This window comes from Passer domesticus, chromosome 9 (assembly GCF_036417665.1).
Source record: "Passer domesticus isolate bPasDom1 chromosome 9, bPasDom1.hap1, whole genome shotgun sequence".
Classification (NCBI taxonomy): Eukaryota; Metazoa; Chordata; class Aves; order Passeriformes; family Passeridae; genus Passer; species Passer domesticus.
In genome coordinates, this window is record NC_087482.1 from 30,810,485 (window position 1) to 30,830,547 (window position 20,063).

The 20,063-nt window shown below is 65.4% G+C and overlaps 4 protein-coding genes across 5 annotated transcripts; all 4 read left to right on the plus strand.

Moving 5' to 3' along the window:
* Positions 1–661: 661 nt before the first annotated feature.
* On the plus strand, positions 662–5,737 carry RASSF1 (Ras association domain family member 1). The gene is made up of 6 exons (XM_064432373.1): positions 662–956; positions 1,863–1,984; positions 4,092–4,196; positions 4,274–4,562; positions 4,901–5,016; positions 5,120–5,737. The coding sequence occupies exons 1-6, from the start codon at positions 707–709 to the stop codon at positions 5,264–5,266; spliced, it is 1,029 nt and encodes a 342-aa protein (XP_064288443.1). The 5' UTR covers positions 662–706; the 3' UTR covers positions 5,267–5,737.
* A 199-nt stretch (positions 5,738–5,936) lies between these two features.
* On the plus strand, positions 5,937–10,724 carry TUSC2 (tumor suppressor 2, mitochondrial calcium regulator). The gene is made up of 3 exons (XM_064432375.1): positions 5,937–6,203; positions 6,387–6,507; positions 8,055–10,724. Exons 1-3 carry the CDS (start codon positions 6,052–6,054, stop codon positions 8,118–8,120), a joined length of 339 nt encoding a protein of 112 aa, XP_064288445.1. The 5' UTR covers positions 5,937–6,051; the 3' UTR covers positions 8,121–10,724.
* A 2,799-nt stretch (positions 10,725–13,523) lies between these two features.
* HYAL2 (hyaluronidase 2) lies at positions 13,524–16,553 on the plus strand. 2 transcript variants are annotated; one of them, XM_064432376.1, is made up of 4 exons: positions 13,524–13,541; positions 14,009–14,950; positions 15,584–15,673; positions 15,808–16,553. In XM_064432376.1, the coding sequence occupies exons 1-4, from the start codon at positions 13,539–13,541 to the stop codon at positions 16,219–16,221; spliced, it is 1,449 nt and encodes a 482-aa protein (XP_064288446.1). In that variant the 5' UTR covers positions 13,524–13,538; the 3' UTR covers positions 16,222–16,553. The 2 variants fall into 2 exon arrangements, with proteins under 2 accessions (XP_064288446.1, XP_064288447.1); XM_064432377.1 differs by lacking the exon at positions 13,524–13,541 and adding an exon at positions 13,621–13,696.
* Positions 16,554–17,511: 958 nt separating this feature from the next.
* HYAL1 (hyaluronidase 1) lies at positions 17,512–19,384 on the plus strand. The gene is made up of 3 exons (XM_064431865.1): positions 17,512–18,641; positions 18,769–18,858; positions 18,947–19,384. The coding sequence occupies exons 1-3, from the start codon at positions 17,742–17,744 to the stop codon at positions 19,262–19,264; spliced, it is 1,308 nt and encodes a 435-aa protein (XP_064287935.1). The 5' UTR covers positions 17,512–17,741; the 3' UTR covers positions 19,265–19,384.
* Positions 19,385–20,063: the final 679 nt, after the last annotated feature.

Sequence of the window (20,063 nt, forward strand, 5' to 3'; positions counted from 1 at the left end):
CAAGGGCTTGCCCCCCTGCCCACCAGCATTACCAGTAAACAGGGTTTAGTGGTGGGGTTGCCTTGGGGTGCATCCCCACCTCTCACTGATCAGCAGCTGCTGCCAAAGGGCTGGAGCCTTGGTCTGAGCACAGCTGGGAAAGGTTTGCCATATCCTTTGTCTGACGGCATGCTGGAGAATCCCTGACATAAAAACAGGCTTTGCAGCAGGGCTGCTGCTGCGGGAGCCGCGAGCAGCAGGAAACCATCTCCGTCCGGCTGCAGCCCGTGCTCAATAAACTGCTCACCCCAACCCAGGCTGCACGGCCAGGGCTGCGGGAGCAGGAGCGCTCTCCGTGGCTCTCCGACTGCTGCTCACCCGCCGCCAGAGGTGCCTCCAGCCCCTTCCCCACCGGGAAACTGAGGCAGGGAGCGCGGGCTGTCCTTCTCCTGCGAGAAGAGGCAGGGAGAGCGCAGCGGCTGCAGCGGGCCCCCCTTCCTCCGCGGCGGCTCCGGGAGCCTCATCCCCGCCTCCAGCCCGCCCGCCGGGCTCGCCGGGGCTGGAGTTGGCGATCGGAAGCCCGGGGCATTGCGCCGTTCCCCCCGCCTCTCCTGCCTCAGTTTCCCCGCGGTTCCCAATCGGGGCGGCCCCTCCCGCTCCCCGCCCCGGCCCCGGCCCGGTGCCGGCCCCCGCCCCGCCGCCGAGCAGCGCCCGCGGCCGCGGGGCCATGGAGCTCATCGAGCTGCGGGAGCTGCAGCCGGAGCCGCGGCCGGGCCGGGGCCGCCTGGAGCGGGCCAACGCGCTGCGCATCAGCCCGGCCCGCCGGCCCGGCCCCGGCGCGCATCCCGACCCGCGGCTCACGGCGGCGCCGGGCGCCGGGCACCGCTTCGAGCCGCGGCGCCGCGGGCTGCACACCTGGTGCGATCTCTGCGGGGACTTCGTCTGGGGCGGCGGCAGGAAGAGCCTCCAGTGCCGCCGTGAGTACCGCGCCGCGCCCCGCCGCCGGGCGTGCCCGCACCCCGCACCCCGCCTGGCACCGGGCGTCCCCCGCCCCGCTTCCTCCGCACCGGGCAGCCCCAGCAGCACCGGATGCCACCGGGCACCCTCACCGCTGGGCATCCCCACCGGGCATCCCACCCACCGGGCACCCCCACAGGACACAGAGCATCCTGGTAGCAGGTAGCAGGCAGCCCCGCTGAGCACGGGGTGTCCCACCACTGGGCATGAGCTTGCCAGCACCGGGCGTGCTGCCACGGGACACCCCCACGGGCCCCCACCCCCTGGTAGCGGGCCCCTCACTGAGCACCAGCTGTCCCACCACCGGGCACCAGGCACCCAACATGCCAGCACCGGGCTGGGTACGGGCATCTCAGTACCAACTACCCCCACCCGGCATCCTGGTGCCAGGCACTTCCATTAAGTTGGGCATCACCATTCTGGGCAGCTGCATCAGGCACTGGGCCTCTGGGCAGTGGGTACGCCTGTATTGGGCACCCACATCAGGCGCTGGCAGCCCCATACAGAGTGCCCTCACCTGGCACCACACACTCCTGTACTGGGTGCCTGCACCAGGTATTCCAGCACTGGGTACCCACACCAGGCACTGGGCATGCCAATACTGGATACCCACACTGGTGCCCATACTGGGCATCGCAGTCCCAGGCACCGAGCACACCGTGCTGGCCAGCCCAGCAGGGAGCACAGCGGCACCGGCCAGGATGTGGCACAGTGCTGTGTCCCATGTTGGTGCCGCCCCTGAGCCCCTGGGCACAGCATGAGCAGACAGGACACTGTCACCAAGTGCCAGCCCTTGTCCCACCAGTGCCCTGACCCTGACAGCCAGGCTGGGCACAGTGGTGACCCTGTTCCTGTCTCTGTCCCAGACTGCAGCTTCACCTGCCACTACCGGTGCCGGGCGCTGGTGCAGCTGGACTGCGGTGGCCCCCCGGGTGCTGGTGACGAGGACGATGGCGACGAGCAGGTGTTGGAGAAGGACACCAACGTGGTAGGGCCTGGGGCTGGCTGTGAGGGAGAGCTTGGGCGGGGGGTGGCAAAGCTGGGAGCTGTGCGGGGCTGGGGGAGCTATGCTGGGCTGTGCCATGTGAGGCCATGTCATGGCATGCCAGGCTGTGCCGTGCCAGGCTGTGCCAAGCCTTGCTGGGCTGGGCTGAGCTGAGCGAGGCTGACATGCCAGGCTGTGCTATGCCGGGCTATGCTGCGCCGTGCTGGGCTGTGCCAAGCCTTGATGGACTGAACTGCACTGGGCTGGCCTGGGCTGAGTGAGGTCGTGCCATGCCGTGCTGTGCCATGCCGGGCTGTGCCGTGCCGGGCTGTGCTGTGTCGTGCCCGTGCCGCGCTGTCCGAGCCGAGCCGAGCCGAGCCGAGCCGAGGCAAAGCCATGTCCGGGCGGGCGCGGGTGAAGTCACCGCCGGAAGCGGGGCCGCCGCGCCGCCCCCGGCCCGCGTCACCCCGCGGCCGGGGCGGGGCAGCGACGGGGACCGCGCTGAGCCGGGAACGGGGCAGGGCGCGGTAGACGCCGCGCCGAACCGAGCCGGGACGGGAGCGCGATAGGGGCTGGTCTGAGCCGAGCCGGGAACGGGACCGCGATAGACAGCGGGCTGAGCCGAGCGGGACAGCGATAGGGACCGGGCGAAGCCGAGCCGGGACTGAGACCGGGACCGGGCGGAGCCGAGTCGGGATTGAGACCGGGACCGGGCGGAGCCGAGTTGGGACTGAGACCGGGACCGGGCGGAGCCGAGCCGCGATAGGGACCGAACGGAGCCGAGCCGGGCCAAGGGCCGGGCTGAGCGGGGCCGGGCCAAGGGCCGGGAGCGGGCTGAGCCGAGCCGGGAGCGGACCGAGCCGGGCCCCGGCCCGGGGGCCGGTCGGGCTGGCGCGGGGCCGGGTGTGCCCGTGTGCTCGCCGCCCCGGCGCGGCCGCGGGGCGGCAGGGCCGGGCCGTGCCCTCCGCCACCGCCGTGCCCGCGGCCGGGCCGGGCGCCGGCGGGCCCGGGGGCTGCGGGGCGGCGGCGCTGGCGCTGCGGCGGGGCGGCGCGGGGGGCACGGGGGGCAGCACGGCCAGCAGCGGCTACTGCAGCCAGGAGGACTCCGACTCCGAGCCCGAGCTCTTCTACACCGCCCGCACCTCCCTCGGCCGCCGCCCGCGCCGCCGCCAGGTCGGTCCCGGGCCGCGACGTAATGGGGGACACGGGTGACGTCATCGGGAGCACATTCCCCCGCTGGGTGCTGGGGAGCAGGCGAGGGTGGGCTTGGTGTGTGGGCAGAACTAAGGTGTTAGTGGTCTTGTCTTAGAGGTGAGCTTGGCCCTGCTGTGGGGCAAGAGTGGGGTCAGGCATGGCCGGGACGTGGTGGCCCTGGCGGGTTGGGTGAGCGATGCACCGTGGGGCGAGTGGGGTTCCCTGCCTGGCACGGGCACCCCACGGTCCCTCAGGGCTGGAGCTGCTCCCAGCTTTGGGGGTGCCGGGACAAGCTCCCCGGGCAGCTTCACAGCTGTCCCCATCCTGCAGGGCCCCCGCGGGCTCCGGCAGTGCCTGCCTGCTGTGGGGTGGCTGTCGGGGCTGGCAGCCCCTCGGTGCCCTGGGGACACGCGCAGCCCGGTGTGGCAGCTCCGCGGCCCCGCGTAAATACTCATTAGTGGGTGGCGGGGACGCCGAGCCAGGACGCTCGGTCCCCGTGTGTGGGGCAGCACTTTGAAGTGGGGTGCCGGCGGCAAGGGCGGGCTGCACCCCCAGCCCGGCCCTCCCGCCTCAAATCTGGGCGTCCCCGCGGGTGCAGAGCCTGCCCAGACGCCCTGGTGCCGGGCTGGCGCTCTGCCTTGGGGACGCCTCTGTGATCTGGGGTGCCGCGAGCGGGCGCTCGGCTCCGGGTGTTCCCACAGCCCTGCAGCCCCGTGCCGCTGTCCCCGGAGCCGGGCTGGGGCCGCGCTGAGCTCAGCCGTGCGCAGCCCAGCCAGCCGGCCGGGCTGATGCAACCCCGTGCAAGCGCCGCGCATCTGCCCGTGCCTCGGGGAGGGCTGGGGCCGGCGCGACACCGAGGCAGGGGGAACGGTGACCCCCGGTCCCTGTGCCGCTCAGCCCGGCTGCTGTCACGCAGGATGAGCCCAGCGAGTGGGAGAAGACAGAGCTGGACCAGGCGCAGGTGGAGCAGCGCATCAAGGAGTACAACAGCCAAATCAACAGCAACCTCTTCATGAGCCTGGTACGGGGTCAGCACAGGGCCGGGGGGCTCACGGTACCCTGCCCTGACCCCACTCACCCCGCACCGGTGTCTCGTAGAACAAAGACGGCTCCTACACCGGCTTCATCAAGGTGCAGCTGAAGCTGGTTCGCCCTGTCTCGGTGCCGGCCACCAAGCGGGGCCCCTCCCTGCAGGCGGGGCGGCCACAGCCCCAGGGCGTGAAGCGCCGCACCTCCTTCTACCTGCCCAAGGGGACCGTCAAGCACCTGCACATCCTCTCGCACACCCGCGCCAGCGAGGTCATCGACGCGCTCCTCCGCAAGTTCACCGTCATCGACAACCCCCGCAAGTTCGCCCTCTTCGAGAGGTCTGAGAAGGATGAGCAAGGTAGTGCCCAGGGTGACTCTGTCCTCACAGTGGTGGCCGTGTCCCCATACTGTCAGTTTCCCTTGGGTGGTGGCAGTGCCACGGTGGTGATGTCCCCAGGGTCCCTCATGGTGGTGGCAGCATGCCCGTGGCAGTGGTGTCCCCATAGTGACAGCTTTCCTTAGGCAGGCAGCATCCCTGTAGCAGTGGTATCCCCCTTAGGTGACAGTGTCCCCTGTCACCATTGCAGCAGTGTGTCCCCTGTGCTGGTGATGTCCCCATAGCAGCAGCATCCCCGTAGCAGCAGTGATGTCCCCGTAGCGGCAGTGTCCCCGCGGTGACGCGTGGCCCCGTTGCAGTGTACCTGCGGAAGCTGGGTGACGACGAGCAGCCCCTGCGGCTGCGGCTGCTGGCCGGCCCCAGCGAGAAGGTGCTGAGCTTCATCCTGAAGGAGAACGAGACCGGCGAGGTGAACGTGAGTGCAGGGCCGGGGAGGGGGCTGGCACCCGCCTTGCCGGGGCGGTGGCCGTGGGGGCACGCCGCAGGTCCCGTGGCGATGGCAGCCCTTGTGCCTGCAGTGGGACGCCTTCTCGCTGCCGGAGCTGCACAACTTCCTGCTGATCCTGCAGCGGGAGGAGGAGGAGCACGTGCGGCGGCTGCGGCACCGCTACGCGCGCTGCCGCCAGAAGATGCAGGAGGCGCTGGCCGCGCTGACGCCGGGCTGAGCGCGGGGCTCCCGCCCGGGCCAGCAGCGCGCCAGGACCCTCGCCGCCGCCGAGGGGACAGCGGGGAGGGGGGTGGAACGGGGCACCACGGAGCCACCGGGCTGTCACAGCCCCCACGGGGCCGGCCCGGAGAGTGAGCGTTCCTGGTGGGAGCGAGAGCGAGTGTCACCCGGGAGTGGGTGTCCCCAGGGAGAGTGTGTCCTGGGGGGAACGAGTGTACCCTGGGGGATTGGGTGTCCCCAGGGGAATGGGTGTCCCTAAGAGAGCGTGTGTCGCCTGCGGGATTGCGTGTCCTCAGAGGAGTGGGTGTCCCGGAGGGAGCGTGTGTCTTGCGGGAAGCAAGTGTCACCTGGGGGATTGGGTGTCCCCAGGGGAGTGGGTGGTATGGGGGGAGCGAGTGTCCCCGCAGAAGTGAGTGTCCCTGCGAAGAAGCAGGGCATTGAGCACCAATAAAGGCATCTTGGTGACGAGGCCTGGCCTGCGGTGTGTCCTTGGCGGGGCGGGCCGGGTGGGAAGGGACGGCACGCGTGGTCCCCCCGGTGTCGGCGGGCCGTGGGTGCCCACACGTGGGCGCGGGGTGGCGGCGGCGGGACTCGAACCCGCGGTTCCCGCGCGGCGGGCGGGGAGGAGGGCGCGCCCCGCGCCGCTGTCACGTGGCGCGGGCGCCGGAAGTGGCGCGGGCGGCGGCGCAGGCGGCGCTCGGTCGGTGTCGCCGGGCGGCTCCGGGCCGCCCCCGTCCCTTCCCCCGCGGCCCCGCTCCTGCCGCCGCCGCCCCCGCCCCCGCCATGGGCGCCAGCGGCTCCAAGTCGCGGGGGCTGTGGCCCTTCGCCACGCCGGCGGCGGGCGGCGGCGGCCCCGAGGGCCCCGGCGGGCAGCAGGCCCTGGCCCGGGCGCGGGCCGCGCGCGCCGCCACCCCCTTCGTGTTCACACGGCGCGGGTGAGCCCCGGGGCGGCTGCCGAGGGCAGGCACGGCGCGGGGGGCGGGAGGGACAGCGGGTGCTCGCTGCAGCCCCCCGGGAGCGGGGACCGGCCTGCCGCAGCCCCCGGCCCGGCCCGGGGCGCGGGGAGCCGGCAGGGCCGGCAGGCTCTCACCCCGACGCCTCCCCTCTCCTCTCGGCAGCTCCATGTATTACGATGAGGACGGGGACCTTGCTCACGAGTTCTACGAGGAGACAATCGTCACCAAGAACGGGAGGAAGCGCGCCAAGCTGAAGAGGATCCACAAGAACCTGATACCTCAGGTAACGTGCGGAGAAGGATGGGGGAAAGTGAGTGCAAAGCGCCACGGTGACACTTGACGTCCGGAACCATCTCCCTCGGGGCGTTTTCTTACTGGAAAACTGGAGCCTCTCCTCCCCAATTTCTGCCTCAGAGCCATGATTCCTGTGTGCCCTGGCTCACACCCGTGTCACCCGAGGCTGTGACAGGAAAGGGAGAAGGGAGAGCTGGTGGCACCCTCCTGCTGCCCTTTTTGGAGAGAAGCAGTGCCTGAGCCTTTCAGAGCTGCCTGGCAGGGGAAGATAGCTCAGATGTTGTGGGGCACAGAGTGCCAGGCAGCCCTGTGTGGCCACGGCATCTTCTTACCAAGCACCTGCAGGGTGCTGTGCTGCCTCAGCCAGTGTCATGTCACTGTGGAGGGCCAGGCCCTGTGTTGGGGAGCAGCAGCCAGAGCCCATCAGCTGCTGTCATGAGTTTGCACATCCCCTCCAGCTGCTCAGCAGTGTTGACAGCTCTCTGCTTTGCTCTTCAGTGGAAAAGTCTCCTCTTTAAATAAGCAAGTGGTGTGAAGCTGGGCAGGGGTTGGGATGTCGAGGGTCGTGGTGCAGGGGCAGAATAGCCTGCATGTAGGGAATCTTTTGGGGGCATAAATGGAGGAAAGAGCAGATCAAACCAGGGCTGGAGAGAGCCTCTATAGAAGTCATCCCTAATTAAGCAGAAAGGCATGCTGTAATGAGTAGCTGGGGTGAGCTGTCAGTGTACTCTGAGGAGTGGGCAGCCTCTCAGCTGGATGGAACCCCTCTGAGTGCTGAGCAGGCAGTTGTGGATGGAAGGATTTGGTGCTGCTTCCTGGGCTGGCATTCTAGCAGAGGCAGGCTTGGCATTGGAACTGAGTCCTCGTTCATGTGGGCTGAAACTCACCCAGTTGGAAAGCTCAGCGGAGCTGGAGAGAGCAGGAACCAGCACTGAGCAGTCCTTTGCTAGCGCGGGCTTTACTCTGGCTCTGCGGGTGCAGGCCCAGCCCTGAGCCCCTGCTCCCCCCTTCCCCAGCCCCCACCGGCTGCTGTAACAGGAGAAGGCTGGGCTGGGCCATGGGAACGGCTCCTGTGGCTGGTGTGGAGGCAGCGTGCATTCAGCAGCCTCCCCTCTGCACAGAAAGCCGCTTTCTGTGCGCCAGCTGCCCCGGCTGCCTTCTCTCAGAGAGCTCTTTTCATTCCTCTAAATCCCGTGAATGAAAGGTGCCGCATGAAAAGCCCAGACTGCCAATATCTGCCAGTCACGCACCAGCTGCTGCACGGGCAGTGCCTGGCAGAGCAGCTCCCTCCTTCCTCGCCCTGCCATGTGTGGCAGCCAGCCGTGCCGCCCTCGGCTCTCCAGGGGCGAGTGCGAAGGGCAAAGGGCTGCTGATTGTGTGCTGCTGCTCAGGCGTTCCTGGTGCCACAGGCGGTTTATGGAGCCTGGTCCCTCCGGTTCCTCCAGGGCACAGTGTTCTCTGTCACTGGGTGGCTGGCAGGGCTCGGGGATGTGGATTGGCCGTCCCTTCTGCTCACCACTCTGACTCTTCTTTCAGGGCATAGTGAAACTAGAGCATCCTCGCATTCACGTGGATTTCCCAGTGATTATCTGCGAGGTGTGAGTCCCAGACATCGCTGCCTGTGGGTGGGAGGCCCTGCCCCACCACCTCCAGCCTCACTGGGCCAGGCTGCATCGTGTTCCCACCGAGGAGGACTCCAGCCGTGTGGCAGGATGGTGGCTCTCCCCTCGCCTGGAGGTGAGGCAGGACGGAGCAGGCCTTCGCAGGAGATGGGTGACTCTGTGCAACGACTGCTTAAAAACATCCTCGCTTGAGTCAGAAGACTAAAATACCTTTTGTAGCCTCTAGCCGACGTTTGATGGGTAACTGGAACTGCAGACAAGCTGCTGTGATTGAGCTGTGAAAGGGAGAGCAAGCCTGCACTTCTCATCAGAGAGAATCCCCTGCTTCTCAGGTATGCGGCCCAGGGAGAGCCAGGGCACGGTGGCGCCCTGCCCTGCACCCCGTGGTCCCTGGGGCCCGCAGGTTAGATGGCCAGTGTTGCAGCATGTCCCTTTGACACCGGTGTGATGTGACGCTCCCCTGTGTGGGGCTGTTGATGGAGGATAAGCAGAGCAGGCTGAGGGGTCTCAAAGCACATTGGGCTGGCTGCTGCTCTCCTCTCGGGAAGGAGATGGAGATCAGATGCCGCTCTCTTAGACCTCGGTCTCTTCCCCCACTGCTATTCCCCACTTATGCCAGCGCTGGAGAGGTTGGCTTTACTGCTGCCTGCTGGAGATCTCTGCAGTCCCTGGCCCCTGCTGGTGGCAGCAAGGTCCCAGCTCTGCAGCGGACTTGCCTCCCCCATTATCACACTGGCTCCTGCTGAGCGCCGTCCCTCGCCTGCTGCTGCGGGGCTGGGCTGCCGGGCAGCCTCCTCACCCCCGCTGCTGTGTGAACATACCTCCCTGTAGGCTGAGCCTCGACTGAGCCGAGCAGGAAAGGAATCCTGTCTTCCTTCCCTGTGCCCCCGAAACAATCAATTGGTGTACCTGCCCTGGCTTGGAAATCTCCCTGGCGATGTGAGCTGTGGTTCCTCCCGCATCCCAGCTGGTGGCAGGAGGAGAAATGCGATGCACTTTAAAGGGAGGCTTGCTGCCCCACCTCGGAAGGTCCTGCTCTTTTCTCCTCTTTCCTCCCACCTAAGAAGGTCGAGGTCTTGGCGGCACCGAAGAACCTCTCACCCCTGTGTGTGTCCAGCTGCTGGGGGAGAGGCCTGACCCCAAATGCCCCTTGGCAGCATGAGGAGCCCCTGCCTCCCTGCTCAGCTCTGCCCAGACCGGGCAGGCAGAGGAGGACCGGCAGCAGGCACAGCTTTAAAGTGGGTCAGAGCCTACTCCCCACAGCAGCCAGCTCGGCTTTCCTCCTCTTTCGTTCCAGAACTTATTTACTTTCTAAGCACTTCAGATGTTTGCTACCTCGATTTTTAATTTAAGCTGCTGGCACTTGGCTGCCAGCCCTGTCGGTGTCTACGTTGGATGTATCCATCCCCGCGTCCGCTGAGAGCCGCCCGGGCGCGGGGCCACATTCCCAGCTTCGGGGAGATAACAGCAATGTGGCTGTTGCTGTCTTCCTGTCACCACCTCTTCCCTTCACGTCCCTCCACCCGCGGTTCCCATCGACAGGAGCGAGCACACAGGGTGACATGGATGTGCTGGCTGCCACCAGGCAGGAAAGTGGAAGGGCAGGGCTCATCTACACTGTGATGCTGGGCGCTTCTTTCGACATCTTTTGTTCTGCTTGCTTGAAAGAGTCTTGTCTTAAAACAATCCCTCACTGAAGTGTTTCTTATTTGCACCACCTGCTCTTGAGTTTCTCCCTGGCTGGAGCACCCTGGGAAAGGCATCCCTTGGGCTCTACAGGAGAGCAGGAGCTGCTGTCCCCAGGAAGAGGAGAGAAAACCGTGGCCACGCTGTCCGTGCTGCCTTGCCCCACTGCTGTTTGAGGCATGGGAAGCTGCACCGACCCCGCCTTGGGCAGGGGGGAAGGAGGACAAGGAGTGGGGAGGGGGTTGGCACTGTTTGCCTGCCCCAGTGGGGAGCCCCTCACCTGGCTACCAGCCAAAAATCTGCTGGCAAGGCATGGCCTGAATCTGGGGGAGGGGGCAGAGACTGTGACCAGCTTAGCAAGGGTGCTTTTGTCCTTTCTGACAGGCTGCCCATCCTTCCCCCAGCGTATTAAACACACTTCCCCAAAACCCATGCCATCTCCCACTCTTGTACCCCCTCAGTGTCACCAGAGTGGCAGCGACCCTCTGCAGGCTGCCAACAACCTGCACCCTGCCCCGCTTCTTCCCAGGCTGGTCCCCACAGCAGCCAGCCCAGAGGACTCCAGCAATCCTGCAGCAGCAGGGCTTGGGAGCACCTGAAGGGATCTTAAAAGTGTGAAGGTCACTGTAAATAGTATCTGTGTCCACTGTGGTGTTGGAGCAAGCAAAAAAAAAAAAAAAAGTTTTGATTTTTTTTTTTTTTTACAATTCTGTGCAACATTGTGCTTTCCCGTGTGGATGTGTAGCCGAATCGTACTCACCGACACTAGGCTCCTTGCTCCTCTAGCGTGTGGGTAGGACCCATGGGTTGGGGAAATGTACACTACTTACAGTCCTTCCTCCCAGTGCATCTGTCCACTTTTGTTAAATTTCAATAAAATTATTTGTAGAGCCCACAAGTCCCAGAGCTGTCTTACTGGGGAAAGCAGATGTACCTGAGGGAAGGTGGACTTCGAGCCCCCTGTTCTTTTGGGAAGGGGGTGTTTGTGCACGTGTGGAAGGACCCCCGAGTCAGTCACAGCCATTTCCAGGTTCTCCAGTTGGCACACGGGACCGGCAGGAGTTGGTGGCTGTGTCAGGCTGTGACTCTCTACTTGTAGCTGCTGTGACAACTCTTAAATGTACAACTAATGTGAAATATATGTGATTTCCTTATTATTCCCGTGGGCTGGAGCTCGGGCCTCTCTTCCCTCCCGTGGCGGGACAGAGGTCTCAGGACGCGGGGCTCGCAGCAGCCCAGCCTCAGGCTGACTCTTGCCATGGCTCCGCCCGAGCCCCGCGGGGGGGAGGATCCGCCTGTCCGCTCCTTCCTCGCCTGCCAAATCTGTGCCTCATTAATCACGGGGCCTGACGTTCTGGAGCCGGCGTGACCCTGTGCCGGGATGCCGCCCGTCCCCCGAGCATTGCCGGCTGTCCGTGGGGCAAGTGTGATCTCACTTTGTCCCCCACGTCCTGTCCCCGACAACCCCGCAAGTGTTTTCCTGCAGCCACCGTCACTTCTCATCATTTCCTCCGCCAAGCCGGCTCGGAAATGAGCCGCTGATGAAAGCTGTCATGAGAGTGAGTGGTGCGGTGTGTGGTGCCAGCCCTCCGGCCTCGGGGGATGAGGCTCTGGCCCATTCATCCATAGGAACCCCAGCCCCAGGAGGGATGGGTGGATCCTGCTGGCTTAGAAGGGGACCGGGTGGCTGCGCAGGGTGGTACAGCCTGGCGAGGTTACACAAGGTGGTGGCTCTCTGGCTCCGTGACCATCTCTGTGTCTGCCAGGGCCACCACAGTCCCCTCCTGCTGCCCGTGGGGCAGGGCCATGCCCGGAGCCCCCAGCCCAGGCCACAGGCAGGTGCCGACATCCCCTTCTGGCTTCATGGCTGCTCTGTTCCCAAGCTGACCTCCTCTCACAGCTCTCCCGGACCTGTCTGGCACAGTGGCTGTGACTCACACCCGTTATCTTTATCTGCCATCCGTGAGGGATTCCCATCCTCCTGCTGCCTGCCTGGAGCAGCTCGCCTGCTCAGCTCACCCTGGTCGCTGCCCGCTGCTGCCATCCTGCACCCCTCTACACTCTGGGAATGACTTGGAATGATCTCATGCTCGGCAGGGCAAGGGGGGGCTGGATCTGCCCAGCTGCCCCTTCCCAAAAGCAAGTCTTCCCTGTGGGAAGGAAGGAGGGAAAGCGAGTCAGGCAATGCTCCCACTGAGGGGACAGCAGTGAGAATTTGCGTCACATTGAGGACCTCCAGTCCTCCCAGCAGTGGAAATCCGTGACCCCTCCGGCCACCCCACTGCCGGTGGGGCTGGATACCTTCGCACGAGGAGGATGGAAAGTTTTAGCTGCTGGCGAAGGGAGCCTGTTTACTGCCCAGAGGGGAAGGGCAGCGCCTGCAGCGCTGGGACTTCTTGGCTCCCCACAATCTCTCCCAAGGGTTTTGGCAGCCAACGCCCGGCCAGCGGCTGACCTGCCCAGCCCCTCTGCCAGCTGGTGCCTGGCATTGCCCGCAGGCCAGGCTGAGCTGTGGGGTGCAGCCCGGATTTGGAGTGGCCAGTCGGGATGCAGTGCCCATCCCGAGCACGGCTGTCACCCTCTCGGTGGGGGCTTCACCACAAAAGCTGACACCCAAATGGTGCCACTAACAGGAGCCAGCTGCGGGTGCCTGCGGCCAGGGCTTGGTGAGGCACCAGGAGCTGACACTGAACAATGCTGGGCTTGGTGCTCCCGCCTGATCCTTAGGGAGCTGGTGGGTGGCTGGGGAGCACTTCCGTAGATTCAATCCCGCTTCCTTCCCCTGTCGGCCCCGACACACCCTCGCAGTCTGGTGCTTCCTGCGCAGGGGCACCCCGATGGCCCTCAGCCCAACGGGGCCAGCCCTGGCCGGAGCAGGCGGGGGACAGGCAGCACATGGGGACTGCCACATGCCACAAGGCTGGTCCCTGAGCCCTGCCTGTCCTGTTGCCTGCCGGAGGGGACCGGCAGGAGCCTCAGCTGCGCTCTGGGAAGGAAGCCCCCCCAGCCCTGTTACACCCTTGTCCTCTCCAGGCAGGAAAGCCACGGGGCCGTGGCTGAGTCAGCAGCACCGATTGCCCCAGCCCTGCACAGGATGTCCTGTCCGGCACAGCACCGCCCTGGGGTCACCACCGTCCTGGGGACACTGCTCTTGCAGGGACACTGCTCTTCGTGTGTCACCAACATTGAGGACACCAGCATTCCGGCTTGCCAACACTCTGGAGTCACCACCATTGTAGGATCACCAACTTTTTAGGGACAACATGATCCTGGTATGCCATCCTGGGGTCACCACCATTCCAGAGTCCCCACTTTGGAGTGGTGATGATTCTGGCGACACCACCGCCCTGGGGTCACCACCAATCTGCGGTCCACTGTGGTTTTGGAGTGACCACGACCCTGGGGATACCACCATCCCCCAGGGGACAGCACCACCGCACCCCGCTGGGGTCAGCCCCGTGCCGCCGTCACCGCGGGTCGGGCCCCCCGGGCCCCTCAGCCCCGCGCTCCCCCGCCAACCGTGGCGCCCCCTGCCGGCCGCAACCGCGGCCCCGCCCCGCCCCTTTCCGCCGCGTGGGGGGGACGGGTCCTCCCGGGCCGTACCAATCTCGGCGGGACAGGGGGATGACTCCCCGGTGCCCGGTACCGCGGCCCCACGGCGGTGTGTGCGTGCGGCGAGGCTCCGCCGCCGTCCGGAGCGCGGGGCCCCGCCATGGTCGGTGCCGCCAGCCCTGCGCGGCGCGGGGCGGGCGGGGCGCGGGGGCGGGGCCGGCACCCCCGCGGGTGGTGCGTGCCGGAAGGTTTAAAAGCGGCGGCGGGGGGGCGGCGGCGGTGCTGAGGAGCCCGCGGCGGGGGATGGCCTGAGGCGCGGTGAGAGCCGCGCGGGGAGCGGGAGCGGAGCGGGGCCGCCGGGGGCCGCGCCCCGGCGCTTTGTCTGCCCGGCTCGAACAAAGGCAGCGCCGCGCCGGCAGCCGGGAGAGCACGGGCGGGCGAAGCCGCTTGGGACCGGGATTCCCGAGAGCCAGCCCTCAGCCGGGGCTCTGCCCGCACTTCCCGGGAGCTCTCTGCCCCCGGAGGGGACTCGGATCAGGGTCTGCTTTGGGGGGTGCGGGCAGATCGGCCCCTGCCTGCACCCCCTCCTGCCGGCCCCGCTCTCTGACTGTGTTCTCCCGCCGCCCCCAGGTCCTGTCGGGCAGGATGCGCGGGGGCTGCGCGGCGGCGGTGGCTGTTCCCTGGCTGGCCCTGCTGGCCTTGGCCCGCCAGCCCCCCGAGAAGCCGTCGGCCGCTCCCCATCTCACCCGCCGGCCCTTCCTCGTGGCCTGGAATGTGCCCACTCAGGACTGCAAGCCCCGCTTCCAGGTGTCGTTCGACTTCAGCATCTTCGACCTGTACGCCTCCCCCAACGAGGGCTTCGTGGGGCAGAACCTCACCATCTTCTACAAGGAACGCCTGGGACTCTACCCCTACTACACCCGTCAAGGTGTGGCCGTCAATGGTGGTGTCCCCCAAAACAGCAGCCTGTCCGAGCACCTCGCCCGCCTCCAGGAGGGCATCGATAAGTACATCCGCTCATCCACCAAAGAAGGGCTGGCTGTCATCGACTGGGAGGAGTGGCGACCTGTCTGGGCTCGCAACTGGAAGCCCAAGGATATCTACCGGGACGCATCACAGGAACTGGTGTCACAGCGTCAGCCCTCTTGGCCCCCTGAGAAGGTGAACAAGCAGGCAGCGTATGAGTTCGAGTTGGCTGCCCAGGAGTTCATGGTCCAAACCCTGCGCAAGGCCAAGAGCTTCCGACCCAAACAGCTCTGGGGGTTCTACCTCTTCCCTGACTGCTACAACCACGACTACAGCAAGAACAAGGAGAGCTACACCGGGCAGTGCCCAGACGTGGAGAAGTCTCGCAATGACCAGCTGAAGTGGCTCTGGAAGGAGAGCATGGCGCTCTACCCCTCCATCTACCTCGACCCGCTCCTGGACTCCACTCCCAACAGCCGCAAGTTTGTGCGGGCGCGGGTGATGGAGGCCATGCGCATCTCCCAGAAGCACCACGATGACTACTCCCTGCCCGTCTTCGTCTACACCCGGCCCACCTACATCCGCAAGCTGAATGTGCTCAGCCAGGTAGGGCTGTGCCACTGGGACATCCTCATTCCAAGCCCTGTGCTGCTGGGCTCTGGGGTCAGCTGAGGCGGTTCCTCTGACTGTGTGCTGCACCTTGCTCCCATGGAGCACGGTGGCTCTGGAGGCTGGTGTCGGCACTCATGGTGTTACTGGCACATGGTTTGACTGTTTCCATGTGGTGGGAAGCAGCACCATTTGGCATGGGGCTGGCAGCTGGCCCCAGGGAGCAGGAGGAGTGTGTCCTCTCCTAGGACCCCCAGCTCAGCCCTTCTCTGGGGTGGATGATGGGGTGCCACAAATTGTTTCCCTTATGGATGGGATGTCTGGCAGCAGGACTGGCACCAGTGGTGATTATCTCCAGGGAGCTGCCTGGGATGTACTGCAGGACTCAGGTCCTGGCAGCTAGGACCCTGAGGTGTGTGTGCCCACAGCCCCTGTGCTGTGCTGGCTTAGCCCCTGAGGAGGAGGGCAGTGTTGGGAAGCCTTGTCCCCAAGTTGCTGGGACAGTCCCTTTTCCCTGGAGCTGGATTGGGTCCCTGATCCTGCAGTGGACACTTTGGAGCACACCCTGCTGGGGCTGTGGGTGCTGCATGGGCTCTGTGACCTCTGACTAACCAGACCCTGTCCCCACAGGCAGACCTGATCTCCACCATCGGAGAGAGTGCAGCACTGGGTGCAGCTGGGGCCATTCTCTGGGGTGATGCAGTGGACACCAGAAACCGGGTAAGTTTGGGGTCAGTGTGGGAGGTGGATGGGTGGAGGGATCACCTGCCCCAGGGGAGGACCAGTGGCTGAGCTCTCCTCTTCATCTGAGTTACTCCTCCCTGGGTCTCACCCTGGCTCTTCCCTTTCCCTAGGAGTTGTGCCAGTTCATGAAAAACTACCTGGAGGGGGACCTGGGACGTTACATTGTGAATGTCACGACAGCAGCAGAGCTGTGCAGCACCACGCTGTGCCAGGGCCGGGGTCGCTGCCTGCGCCAGGACAGCCATGCCGATGTCTTTCTCCACCTCAACTCCACCAACTTCCAGCTGCGGCGCCGGGATGCCGACCACCCCGAGCGCCCCCTCTTCTGGGCGGAGGGCCAGCTCTCCCCTGCTGACATACTGTTCCTACGGACCCACTTTCACTGCCACTGCTACCAGGGCTGGCAGGGCAGCGGCTGCCAGACACGCGCTGGGCCCCGCAGTGATGCCCCTGGCCCTTTGGCACCGCTGGGACTCGGGGTGCTGTTGCTGCTTGCGAGCTGGTGCTGCCCGCCCCTGGACTGAGCTGCCCCTTTCTGTGGCGGTGTAGGAGGAGCCTATTTAAGATATCCCTACCCTGCCTGGGAGGCAGCTAATTACGGAGGGCTGTCCCTCGCTGTGGTGGCGTGGGGGAAGAGCTCTGCGGTTGCCCCATCTCTGCCCACCCTGCTGCAGTGCAGGTGCCTTTCATGGGGATGGGGGGAGGCGGGGGACCCCTCTCCTGTTGTAAGGAGAGGGATGGGGGCAAGAGGGACACGGGGGCGGGGAGCGGGTGCTGCGTGGTGCTGATCCCCCGTGTGCTGCCCCACACTGAAGTGCTTTACCTCGAATAAAGCTGGGTCAGACTGAGAGCTGTGGGGGCGTGTGTGGGGGTGTGATTTGGGGCGAGGCGGGCGCGGGTCACTCGACTCGCGGTCACAATCGCCGGGACGGGCGTGCGGAAGCGGAGCGTGCTGATGTGCAGTTCGGGGAAAGCTCTGCTGTGCTGGGAACTGCCCCGCGGAGCCGGAGCCGCTCGGGGAAGGGGCGGAGGGCCCCGCGGGGCCGGAGCCGCGTGGGCAGCCACGGCCGGGCCACCCACGTGGAGCCGCGGCCCCGCCCGGTCCCGCCCCCAGCGGGATTCCCCGGCCCCGGCAGTGTCCGGGATGCGGGGCTGCAGCCCCCGGGACCGCGATCGCCGTGTGGGACACCGTGCTGTGCGCCACGGCCCGCGGGAGGTTCAGCCCCGCGGGGCCGGGGACAGCCGTGGGCCGCGCCCGCCCCCGAGCTCCGCTGTCCCGTGTCACGAGTGTCCCCCAGCGGTGCCCTGGCGTGGCTCCTTGTCTTCGACACTGCCCTGCTCTGCCTATGCCCGTGCAGCCTCTCGGGCCACTGCCCGGTCCTGAGGGGTGCCCGTGGGCATGGAGCGGCCCCGCGTGGCACAGCCACCTCCCTGCCCACGCTCCGCGGCTGCTGTGAGTCCCCGTGCCGCGCTCGCTGTGGCTCTGTCCTGCGCTGTGGATATCCCCAGGCCGTGCCTTTCAGTGCCTCTTGTGAGTGGCCCCGGGCCGTGCCCTCCTGTGGCTGCAGTGCCCACGCGGGAGTGTCCCGTGCCACCGCGGGCTGTGTCGCGCCCGGTGCCGTGAGCTCCCTCCCGGCAGTGCCCTCCTCCCGCCAGGGCATGGCGAGCGGCGCCCGCCCGGCGCAGCCCGCGTCCATCACCGTGACCTTGCTCCCCCCGCCCCGTCCGTGGCTGTTTGTCTTTCCAGCCCACTCATCGCCGGCCAGTCATGGGGTGTTGACTCTGCGCATTCCTTCCCAGCCGAGCCCGCCGCCGCCGCTCATTCCGCGGGGCTGACGCTGCTGTCCCACTCCGGGGCCGCTCTGCTGGGCTCCAGCTGCTGATAAATTCAGGGGACTTTGAGGAAGTGGAAGAGGTGACCCTGGGTGACCGGCACCGCTAGGGAACGGAGGTGTGGATTAATGCCGGTCCTGACTTGGGGATAAAAGCTTCAGCAGGAAGCTCCCCAGGCAGCTCCAGGACTCACCCTGAGCACACCAGCACCATGGCATCAGCGTGGTCCTGCTGGCTCCTCCTGCTGCTCCTGCCTGCCCTGGCCCACGCTGGGGGCCCCGGTCCTGTCCTCGTCAACCGACCCTTTGTCACCATCTGGAACATCCCCACTGAGCGCTGCGCCGAGCTGTACAATGTCACCCTCAGCCTGGAGGTCTTTGATGTGTTGGCCAATGACGGGCAGTCCTTCACTGGGCAGGACATCACCCTCTTCTACAGCGACAAGATGGGTCTCTTCCCCTACTACACACCTGAGGGGGTGCCAGTGAATGGGGGGCTCCCACAAAATGCCAGCCTGGAGGCTCACATCCACCAGGCCACCCAGGACATCAAGGTGACCCTGGCCAGCCCTGACTACAGTGGGCTGGCTGTCATCGACTGGGAGAAGTGGCGCCCGCTGTGGATCCGCAACTGGGACTCCATGGAGATCTACCAGCAGAAGTCGGAGGAGCTGGTGCAGCAGCAGCACCCGCAGTGGCCTCCCAAGGAGGTGGAGGAGATGGCCAAGCAGCAGTTTGAGAAGAGCGCCTGCGATTTCATGAACAAGACCCTGTGGCTGGGCGAGAGCCTCCGCCCCAGCGCCTACTGGGGCTTCTATGGTTTCCCCGACTGCTACAACAACCACTTTGACAGCCTGCCCTACAACGGGACGTGCCCAGATGTGGAGCAGCAGAGGAACAAGAATTTGTCCTGGCTCTGGAGGAGCAGCAGGGCGCTCTACCCCAGCATCTACCTGCCCCTCTGCCTCAATGGCACCAACAAGGTCCTTGCCTATGTCCGGCACCGCGTGGCCGAGGCTTTCGCAGTGCAGCAGGGAATCCTTGACAGTGCCATCCCCGTCCTGCCCTACTCCCAGATCACCTTCGAGCGCACTCTGCACTTCCTTTCCCAGGTGATGGGGATGTGGGGGTAGCGGGCACATCTTGGGCTGATGGGTTGGCACCAGGGAGTCTTTATCTCTGCTGGGGCTGTGTGGGGGCTTTGGGCACTGCTGACTTCCCCTCTGCCCGTGGGTGCAGGAGGACCTGATGAACACCATCGGGGAGAGCGCGGCTCAGGGTGCTGCTGGCATCATCTTCTGGGGCAGCCTGGACTACAGCGCCTCCAAGGTGAGTGCAGACAGTGGCACCAGTCCCTGTCAGCAGGGACCCCCAGTTCCTCAGCTGTGCAGGGCTGTGACACCGGATACCATTGCAGGAGATGTGTCTGAGGCTGAAGGACTATGTGGAGGGGCCCCTGGGCCACTACATCGTCAATGTGACAGCCAGTGCTGACCTGTGCAGCCAGGCCCTGTGCTCCGGCCGGGGCCGCTGCGTGCGCCAGGACAAGCGGCAGGGCTACCTGCACCTGGACCCCTCCCGCTTCTCCATCCACCTGCGTGCTGGCAAGCCCTGGCTGGAGGCTCAGAGCCTGGAGCCTGGGGAGGACATCTCCAAACTGGCCACGGAGTTCAGCTGCCAGTGCTATGACAAGTGGCAGGGACCCCGCTGTGACACCCAGGGCTCTGCTCAGTGACCCCCCATGCAGTGCTCCCACCTTGGGGACACTGGGGCAGACAGGTGACACCACCGCAGCACCCTTGCCATGGGGTTGAGAACCTGACTGTGGGACTCTTAATAAAACCAGAAAGCACCAGCAAGTGTCTCCTTGTCTTCTGCTGCAGCAGGTTTTGGGGTGGCAGGGTCCTCCTGGAGCACCTCTGCTGCCTTGTGATGCTGCCAAGGGCTGTCCTTTGGGCTGGGAGCTTGGGAAGTAATGCCTAGAGAAACCACAAGGAAAAAAGAAAGTTTATGGGAAAAGACACAGGAAGAGAGAGGGGATGATGGGGGAAGAGGATGAGAAGTGGAAGAATGATGGGGAATGGCCAAAGAGTGGAGGCAAAGGGGGTGAACAGAAGTGATTGTGTGGCTGTAGCTGAGGGAGGGTGTGCTCCAACCCCTCACTGTGCACAGAGTGGCCTGAAACCAATGTCCCCACTTTGATTTTCCCCTGGATAACCATATGCAAAGCAGTTAAGCCCACAAATGATAATGCAAAAGCACTGATATCTGTAACCCAGGCCACAAACTTAACTATACCTATTTCAAGGCAGCTGGGAGAAGGCATGAAACCCTGGCCCAGCTGAGATAAAGATGTTGGCATCTTCCTCTGGATCTTCATCTTGGGGTGGGGAAATCACATGCTCATTTCTCTGATTTTAGGCTCTAATTCAGGTAATCTCTCCTTTTGGGGACTGCACTGCATGGCACTCTGTGTGTACTGGGGACATACAAAGCTGCACCCTTAATTTGTAAGCTGGTTGGTGTAAACCATT